Source organism: Natator depressus, chromosome 10 (assembly GCF_965152275.1).
Source record: "Natator depressus isolate rNatDep1 chromosome 10, rNatDep2.hap1, whole genome shotgun sequence".
Taxonomy (NCBI): Eukaryota; Metazoa; Chordata; order Testudines; family Cheloniidae; genus Natator; species Natator depressus.
This window is the reverse complement of record NC_134243.1, coordinates 15,690,953-15,701,094: the sequence shown is the minus strand read 5'-3', so window position 1 is coordinate 15,701,094 and position 10,142 is coordinate 15,690,953. Positions and strand designations below refer to the sequence as shown.

Below are 10,142 nucleotides of genomic sequence, written 5' to 3'. Positions count from 1 at the left end.
GCAGGTTGGGGGCTAGAGCCAGCTTCCTTTACTGTAGAACTTCAGGCCTCCTGCCCTGTATTGCAGAAATAATCTAAAACCATCAGGGTGGTGCAAGCAAATCAAAAGGAAATGTGGGACCACTAGAAGAAAAATACCTCCCCTGGCGCCTGCCTGGTAGCAGCTGTGCTGCAGTCTCTGGGGTAGAAAAAAACGTGCCTCCGCAGCAGCCCTGGGCATTGCAGCCAGAGGCGGCGGGACACCTAGGGAGGGGCTGTTCCGCAGCGGCAGGCTGGGGCGTGGCCATGCCAGCAGCAGGCCGGGGCCGCTGTCGTAGGCCCGCCCGCCGGAGGGGGTTGTACTGTCCGGGTACTTGAAGGAGGGGGAAGTGGGCGGCGGTCCCTTTAAGATGACGAGTGAGTGGCGTTCTGCCCTGCGGGCGGTTACTATGGTTACAGGCGCCGGACGTAGGACGCTATGGCAGCAGCCGGAGGGACGGGCGCCGAAACCACCTCCGCTTTGCCCAGAGGCGCCCCGGGCGGTGGCCGGAACGCTGGGGACTGAGCAGGGGGGCCCTGGCTTCCCGCTGGGTGGTGGGCGACCGAGCCAGCGCGGAGGGGAGCCCGGAGCGTCGTGCTGCCCGGCCAGCCGTCCTGGGGGCTGCTGCGTGCGGAGCGCGCCCGCCAGAGACCCGCGGGCGCAGCTGTTCCTAGGCACCCCGTCATAATTTTCCTTCTCGGTTTGTTGTGGGTGCGGGAGGACGGAGAATCCAGTGACGATACAGTCGCCTCAGGTGTCGTGGCTAAATTGCCATCTCCTTCCAGAGAAGTTTTCTAGCTTGGAGAAATTAGTCTCCGGAATTTCCACACCCCGCTAGCTGTAACAGAACCGCAGGAGGTTTGTAATTGTGTTCAGTCCACCACCATCGTTTTAACTAATATAATTTTACACTTGCTTTAATCAAATACCCAGGGGGGTTTAATGAGTGAGTTTTTAATTCCCCCCTCCCTCCCCCCGAATCATTCCTGCCTAATAGAGTGTATAATATTACCGCCTTACAGAATCAGGAATACTAAGCCATGAAGATTTAACCACAAAACAATGGAGTCATGATTCTAGACAACCACATTGTTCCGTGGTTTTCACATAATCCTTTGGGGTCACAAATATGTGGTGGCATTACCTTATTTCCATAAACTGTCATGTTGTCTGTTATAGATATCAGGTGAATCTGTAACCCATTATTTTCCCAAAGAGTATTAGTGGAATCTAGTGCGTTCCTGCCACCCTTATTTCCCTAGAACAGTGGCTCTCACCCATTCCACATTACTGTATCCCTTTCAAAACTCTGATTTGTCTTGTATATCCCAAGTTACACTTCACTTTAAAACTACTTGGTTACACAATCAGATATAAAAATACAAAAGTGTCACAGCACACTGTTATTAAAAAATTGCTTACTTATTTTTACCATATCATTATAAAATAAATTAATTGGAATATAAATATTTACTTACATTTCAGTGTATAGTATATAGAGCAGTATAAACAAGTAATTGTATGAAATTTTAGTTTGTGCTGACTTCGCTAGTGCTTCTTATGTAACCTGTTTCAAAGCTAGGCAAATATCTAGGTGAGTTGATGTACCCATGGAAGACCTATATGTACCCCTAGGACACCCCTGGTTGAGAACCACTGCCCTAGAAGCTCATGAAATATCTAACACTTTTACTTGGAATACTTTTAGGAAATTGTTGCCATTACCATACAGCAATAAAACTTTAAAAATATTATTTGGGGGGCAATGAGGGAGGAGAAATCAGATTTTTATCATGTTTGCTTTTTATGTTTTCTTTTCAGTTAAATGAGTTCAGATTTTGAAAACTAAACCTCTGACATAAAAAACAGGCAAAAGAAGCTAAAGCCTTTTGTTCAGAAAAACGTAGCTTTGAGGCAATTCAGTGGCAATGGCTAAAGATAAGAAGAAAGATGGCAAAAAAACAGAAAAGTTGGCACCTGCCCCTCCTTCCGCACCTGAGACTTCATTTGAAGGTATTTCTTCAGTTCAGCCGTCATATGTCCAGACATCATTGAATCAAGCGGAGGAAGCACAAGCAAGCCCTTTAGAATCCCAAGAAGAATCAAAAGAGGTGGAAGAACCTCTGATCCAAGAAGCAGCTCAGTATTATGAGGAGCCTATTCTCACTCAACTTATTGTAGAAAAGTATGTTAAAAACATGTCAGTTTAGTTAAAAACACATCCACTATCTGAGGATTTACGATTTAAGTACCTGTGGTGTGCTTGGTATTATACAAAACGTACTCATGGACATGGCTCCTGCCTTGTGGAGTTTACAGTCTAAAAGGCAGATAGACATCAGACACAAATGCACTTGCAAGACAAAGGGTAGTGGTAACTTAGGATGTGTGTGTATGCACAAAGTTGCCTGCTCCATTGAAGACCCACTGTGTGGTAGAACACCAGCAGACTGGCTGTGCAAGGGGTGTTGGCGTAAGTTACTGAAAAGGGAGTGCCCATGGGGATTGGTCCACATGATTATAGTTCAAGTGGCCTTAATACCCCATAATAGCAGTGCTCATCATGTATGGAGAGTTGTATTGCAGCTCTGTGCCCTGGCTCTAGAATCTTGCTTCCCCATCTCATTCACACTTCACTTGCATAAAGCCTGATTCCTCTTGCTTTATTTGGGTAAAATGAATTTCACTGTAAGTGTACATGCAGTTTTCTATATAAAGTGAATACACTAGTGTAATTACATAATATTTGGTGCTGCTTAACATTTAGGGTGCGGTGCATAATGTGCATGGGGGTGTCCACTTCCTGCCAGTACTTTCGTCATGAAAGCGGAGCAAGCCTGATGTTCCACCCAGTAGCAAGATACAGTATATGCTTTCACCCCACCTATTCCAGAATGGGAACTAACAGGTGCTAACAATGTAATTTGGCTTTTGTCGGAAAATACTGGTAATAGTCATCATTTTTTAACTTCTGTTGTTTCTGGCTTACTTGTAGTGATTTGATTATTTCATCGTTAGTTTGTTTTCTTTGTAGCTATGAAGGAGAAAAAGTCCATGGATTATATGATGGAGAAGGTGTAGCGCATTTTCAGGGAGGAAATACATACAGAGTGAGTAGATCAGCATTCTGTTTATGGGTACATCTGTGGCAAGGCACTAAGGGTACGATTTCACAGCCTGTGGTAGCAAGGCTCCAAGCCTGGGTCAACAGACTTGGGCTTGCGGGGTTTGTGCTACAGCACTAAAAGTAGCTGCGTAGACATTGCAGCTCAGGCCCTGAAGCCTCGGGAGGGGGGGGGTTTCATGGGCTGCAGTGCCTGAGTTCCAGCCTGAGCTACAACGTCTACACAGCTATTTTTAGTGTGGAAGCACAAGCCCTGTGAGCTTGAGTCCGTTGACCCAGGATTGGAGGCTTGCTGCTGCTTGCTGTGTAAATGTACCCAAAATGTAATGGGACAAATTCTTCCCCTGGAAGAGGACATACTGCTTCTCCCTTTGACTTCATTGGGAACCGCACAGCTAAAATTTATGTGTATTGAATAGTGGATTCCGTAGTTTCTAAGGGCTGCAGACATTCAAAACTTAGTTCTTTTAATGCTGATAGTTAGAGGGGTTTTAATTAGAACATGTTACTTCTCTTCAAACTACTTAATAGCTATAGATGTAAGTTGCGATACAGGAATAAAAACAATAGTATGTGTATTATTTTGAAGGGCATGTTTTCTGAAGGACTCATGCATGGACACGGGACTTATGCATGGGCTGATGGAGTGAAGTATGAGGTAAAGTGCAAAGTAAATAATTTTAAAGTATCATACAGCTAATTACAATCTATACATGCAATTTATAGGAAAGCATGTAGGTTAGATGATTGTAGGTGGCAACAGCAAACTTATTGTAGAGGCTGTGTATTAAATTTAAAGAACACACAAAATGTAACTAGAGTTACTTTGTGTTTTTCTTGTTTGTGCACTGTGAACAGGTGCCTTTCCCAGCTTGCTCTACAAACACAGGGCATGCACTGTAAAGTCCAAACTTGCCTCCTTCCTGTGGTTTGGCTTTTTTTAAAAAAAAATCAACAATAAGATAACATACGGTGCAACTCAGAACTTCTCCTTGGGCCTGGCTGCTCTTAGGGCCCCTCTTTTAGGACAGCTCAGCCCACACCCTAGATACTCTCTCCTGCAAACGTAACGAGTACTGCTGTCTCACTTGAGCGAGTAATCAATTTATAATTTAATCTCTTAGGGGAACTTTGTTAAGAATGTTCAGATGTATAATGGCCGTTACACATGGCCTGATGGCAGCATGTATGAAGGAGAGGTGAAGAATGGAGTCAGGCATGGCTTTGGCATGTACAAGTGTGGCACCCATCCAGTTTCATACATTGGCCAATGGTGTGAAGGCAAAAGACATGGAAAGGTAAATAAGAAAAGCACTGATGAAAGTATCATCTGGACCAGTGGCATCTAAGATGAAAGTCAATACAGAGGGCTAGCACAGGGCTTCTGCATCACTTATGTGGGGAACTTAAGTGGAACTCAGTTGGTACATAAGCCTTGAATTATCCTAATGAAATATCTCTGATGGAGAATATGTTAATTAAAATTAGTGGTCCTGGTGGTGCAAGGCCTTCTTTTGTATTAAAAGAGATAATTTGTGGCAACACCCTAACTTTCTGCTTTAATATTAACTAGTAAATATATATGTTACCTGCCCTTTTAGGAATCTCTAATTAGATGGTCACCAAGCTGATCAAGAGGTGAAGAACCAGAGGCTGTTTCCTAAATAGTGGCAATAATGGCACAAAATACTTAGCTGAAAGAGCAGTTAGCCAAATCCCGCTCCTCAAATGTGCTGAAGATAATAGCTTAAGTATGCTAATAATAATTATGACAATAGCTAAGTCTTTAGTCTAAGTACTGTGGGATTAGCATGCAGGCCTAAATTTTCAAAAAAGCTAGTGATTTTGTGTGTCCAACTTCAGATACCTTAAATTGGCCTTATTGTAAGAGGTGAAAATCAGCACTTTCTGAAAATCAGGCCTTTTTAAGATGTTTCAAGTTGGACACCAATAAGTTGAGGCACCCAAAATCACTGGTCACTTCTGAAAATTTAGGCCCTTGCGCATCATCTCTAAGGGGCACTTGAATAGCAGAGGCTGCTCTAGCTGTTTACCAACAGGCCAATCTGGACGCTCACTTCTGTATGGCTGTGGAGTTTTTGGTCTATCATAATCATACTTCTTGAGGGTGTTACAACAATGTATCAGTGGATGTTTGTACAGAGTTTGAAATATGTAAAACTCTAAAACTCTAAGGACTACATTTTATTATTTATTTATTATCCAACCTTCCAGAATGTTGTCCCTGTTTCTGCTCAGTCATGAGCAATGAGAATCTTTGAGTATCAGATGTGTCTCAGAATCCTTTGTGACATTTGTCATGTTGCCTCATTTGAAGCACGTCTATAACTGGTACAAAGGATTCTGGGGTACATTTGAGATCTGTTATTAAAAGTACCTATTGCAGATAACTGAGCAGACCAGAAACACCATAATGGAGGAAGAAATGACACTGATAGAACTGTCCAGAGAAGGAGAACAGAACAATTAAGGCAGCATCCCAGTTGTGTCCTTTGCCTTCTGAAGGATGCCATTGCAGAGCTGGCTCTAGAAGTTAATGTGGAACTCTGGATGAGTCAGAGTATAGCTGCTCTCTCTGTCTGTCTGCTTACTGTAGTTAATAGATTCTGAGGTCAGAAGGGACCACAGTGATCATTTAGTCTGACCTCCTGCATAACACGGGCCATACGACTTCATTCAAAACTCAAAACGCTTTAGTGGCACTGATGAATGATCTCCTCCTGTCAGTGGACAGATGTCCATTCTCATCCTCCTGGGCCTGTCTGCAATAGTCAACAGACAATGAGGTACTGCTGTCTCACTTGAGAGAGGTTGCAGGGGCCAAGGGTAATGTGCTGATATGGTTTGAGTTCTCCCTGGAGGACTCAAACCGTGTAGTGATGGGGAAACTGCACCTCCAGCCACTAGTCCTCTTGCTTGTGGAGTCCCAGAAGGATAATTTCTCTCTCTACAGTCCTTTTCAACATCTACATGCAATCACTAGGTGAAGTGGTCAGATATCAGGAACTCAGATGCCAGCAATATCTAGATGACACACAGCTCTACCTATTCTTCACCACATACAACTACACCACTACCACCAAGATGGCCTTCAACTCATGAAGAACAGCCAGCTGAAGCTGAACCCAGGCAAGACAAGTGATGCTGGTGGGTAGAGGAAAGCATTTGGAAGAGCCCGTAGCCATGGTGTAATCTCTTTTGGTTGAAGATACACGCCCACAAATAGTCAATTTGGTCTGTAGTCTAGGAATACTCTTGGGTTACTTGCTGATGCTGCACTCTCACATAGTAGCATCTACAAGTAATGCTTTCTGTCATCTCCAGTTGGCTAGGAGACTGGCAGATGATGATCTGACCTCAGTTATTCATGCCTTACTCGCTTCTTGGCTGGACTACAGCAGTGTGACAAACCTGGGCATGAAGTTTTCAGCACGTAGGAACTCCAACTAGTGCAGAACCGTACAGAGTGTCTCCTCCACAACATAGGTCACTGCAAGCACATCAGACCTGTCCTTCACTTTCTATGCTGGCTTCCTACAGAATTTTGAATTAAGTTCAAGGTCTTGGTCATTATCTTGAAGGTGCTCCGTGGCCTGGGCCTAAGATATTTAAACAATGCCTAAAGCTCTGGGATGCAGACCATAGTCTCTTCGAGCACAGTGGAACTCTTTGAGTAAGAGGAGAGCTTGTCTGTGTGGGAGACAGAACTTTCTTGGTAGCTGTGGAATGAACTCCCCCAGGAACTAAGGCTCATCGTTTTGCTCCAAGCAAAACCTTTGACCTTGCCTTCTCTAACATAAATCATAGTAACACATGTTTTAAAAAAAAAAAACCCTACCAAAACAAAACGTTTCACTGCGAATGCTTCTCAAGGTGGGGAGAGGAGGCGAGAACAAACACATAACCAATGTCATTCATATCACTTGATGTGTTACTGAAAGCTGCTCTATGGTGATAAGGGCAGTATAAGAACCTGCAGTATACAGAATAGAATAGATTGGTGAAAGCATTTCCAAAGGGTTTGAGGACACTTGCCATTGTTTGGCTAAATGTAATTTTTAACAGTTTTGAACATCTGAATGCTTGGTCTCTCTTAGCATGTAGCTAATGTTGGTGAAAATAACAGGATTTAATTTTTTATATTTTAGACTCTCAGTTGCTTTTAACATAAATTGAGTCTTCTTTTCTTAGCGACTATGGAGAGAATGTTGGAATACAAGTGGTAATTGGTATATTTGGCATATACAGGGGTGAAGACAACTTTTTATGGCAGGGGAGGGGTTAGAATTAAAAAATAATAAAATTATAGCTCTTGAATATCACTTTTTGGGTAGTTTTGTACCATACTAAATGTGTCCACTTTTAATAAAGAGAGGGAAAACAAGCTTCTTATTTCAAACTCTGCTTTTTCTTTCTTAATCCAATCCCTAAATTTTGGGGTGAGCTGAAGCCCACCCAAGTTCCCACTTGTCTACGTCCATGGTATATAATGTTATGTGAAAGCATTCATGTGAATATTTAGGTATTGATTAATTAAACTGCTCATACTCTTTTTGTTTCAGGGTACCATTTATTATAATCAGGAAGGTACTTCCTGGTATGAAGGTGACTGGGTAAACAACATCAGAGCTGGCTGGGGGATAAGATGGTAGGTATAACATATTTGTTCAGCACATCTTTAGAATTAATTTATTTTTATTTGGCACACAGTCTAATCCTTTGTTCCATGTACTGGGCTGATTCTCTACTGCCTTGCAGTTTGTGTAGTCATTCAGAGATATACAAAAAGGTGAAAATGCTACCAACTCAGAATGGTAGAATTTTACATTTCTCTTGCCCTTCTTTGCACAGGAGTAAATGATTATATAAAGTGCAAGAACAGTGAAGAACCAGGCCTCGTATATGGCTTTAATTTTTACTTGGGTAAACCTTTTTCTTCTTCGTTCCTACAAAGAAAACAATTAAAGATAAAACAATCAAAGGCTGGCTGCAGTAAACTGAAACATCTTTTTAAAAGAATTCTTCTTGATTGCATGGTAACACCCGCTCCCCTTCCTCCCAACACCCCTTCGTCACAAACAAATGAATTCTTTTGTGGGATTGTGCATGAGAGAGTGTTTTGGTTGATTGTTTATGGCATGCTCTCCTCAGACAAATTTTAGGATGACTTGAGATTTTTGGTACTATCTTCTGAGGTTTGACAGATTGTGAAATCTTCATGCACTGACGTCAGACTTCACCGCACAAATGCTGATGTGGATAAATTGATAATTGGGGGAGTTAATCAGCAATGTTTACATTTTTTACATCTGTACTCTGTTAGCTGATCCAGAGCACAGACTTCTAAACCTACTGGACACCTTCTCCAGTTATAGACAGCGAGTTAGCTTTCTCAAGACATGCCAACAAAGCAGGATGTCAGTCCCTATTTTTGTGTGTGTTGGAGTCTGACTTCAAAGATACACACTGAGTCCAGTTTTCAAAGTCTGCTAAGCCAGCTGCCCTGAAGTTTTGCTTGTCCCCTGAGACCTTTAAATTATTGGAGTCCTAATGTATTATCATTGATATTTATTATTAAGTGTAGTCAACTGGGAATGTTTTCCTTTAGGTAGTATATGTTGCAATCATAAACAAAGGAAAAATCAGAATGTAGTAGTGTCAACACTGAAAATCTGTCCCAGTATTACTGGTTTCAGAGTAGCAGCCGTATTAGTCTGTATTCGCAAAAAGAACAGGAGGACTTGTGGCACCTTAGAGACTAACAAATTTATTCGAGCATAAGCTTTCATGAGCTACAGCTCACTTCATCGGATGCATTCAGTGGAAAAATGCATCTGCATGCATCCGATGAAGTGAGCTGTAGCTCACAAAAGCTTATGCTCGAATAAATTTGTTAGGACTTGTGGCACCTTAGAGACTCCTGTTCTTTTTCCCAGTATTACTCTTTTTTTCCACAGCAACAACAGGTAACTCTCGTTATCAGTTGGTGGATTTAGGCACCTCACTGCCATTGTACCTTTGAAAATCTTGTCCATTATTGTTTGTGTATATGATAGCTGAGTAATTAACTTCCTGATTCATTTGGTTTCTTGTAGTTATAAATCTGGAAATATCTATGAAGGTCAATGGGAAGAAAATGTGCGCCAGGGGGAAGGCAGGATGCGGTGGCTGACGACGAACCAGGAGTATACTGGGCAGTGGGTAAATGGCATACAGGTATTACACCACTTTAATTCAATACCTGACTCTCACACTGGTACGATTTAGCTGCATTGATTCATACAGAAGTAAAGAAGCTCAGTGTGATTCTGCTAATTGTAGATACAGGAGTGTTTTACTCATAAATTGCTTTTCATGTTATTAGTTATAACTAGCAAAAGTCCAATATTAAACCAAGCTGCTGACTTGTTTTTATGAAAAGGTAACTTAATTTTACACACCAACCAAAAAAAAAATATAAACCCTTCCCGTAATAAAAATCAAATCTTTTTGGCTGCAGGATATTTAGAAAGAGGCTTTAAAGTGAAAGCTTAGGGTTGGTGTAAGAGGAGGGCCTTACCCAATCCAGCACTGGACCCTGCTACTACCTCAGTTACCCCTTGTTGGGGTTCCCTAAAACTGCACCCAGCCATTCAGAAGTCAGATAACACCTCTTCTTGGGGTCTGGTTTATTAAAACAACATCATAAAATATCAACTTAAATCAAAACAAATCATTTCCCTGACTCTACATTTCCTTAGGCTGGACTCAACTGTTCTTTCTCAAAACCCAGCTTCTGCTGCCTGATGTTTCCTCAAACCTCTTCCTTGGGAGACTTCTGCTCCTGCCTCTCCATCTGGCTGGTGTGGAGTGCCCCCTTCAAAGTCCTTTCCCCAGACCCTGGGTCCCTTTCAGGAGTCTTCATACTCTCTGCAGGTCTCCCTCCCTTCCTGAACTGAGCTGAACTGAAACTCCCTTTTATCAGTCTTAAAGCCTATTA

At 42.3% G+C, this 10,142-nt stretch overlaps 1 protein-coding gene across 11 annotated transcripts in view; it reads left to right on the top strand.

The window, feature by feature from the left end:
• Window positions 1–440: 440 nt before the first annotated feature.
• Window positions 441–10,142, top strand: part of LOC141994846 (radial spoke head 10 homolog B-like) — a 36,242-nt gene continuing 26,540 nt past the window's right edge. For 2 of the 11 annotated variants that reach the window (XM_074965280.1, XM_074965277.1), the window contains exons 1-7: window positions 444–876; window positions 1,840–2,203; window positions 3,053–3,128; window positions 3,732–3,800; window positions 4,267–4,440; window positions 7,726–7,811; window positions 9,259–9,379. In XM_074965280.1, the coding sequence (XP_074821381.1) occupies window positions 1,947–2,203; window positions 3,053–3,128; window positions 3,732–3,800; window positions 4,267–4,440; window positions 7,726–7,811; window positions 9,259–9,379 (783 nt within the window). In that variant the 5' untranslated portion in view covers window positions 444–876; window positions 1,840–1,946. Of the gene's footprint in view, window positions 877–1,839; window positions 2,204–2,472; window positions 2,492–2,814; window positions 2,927–3,052; window positions 3,129–3,731; window positions 3,801–4,266; window positions 4,441–7,725; window positions 7,812–9,258; window positions 9,380–10,142 lie in introns of those variants that run through there. The other 9 variants (XM_074965278.1, XM_074965274.1, XM_074965275.1 and 6 more) reach the window with 9 other exon arrangements.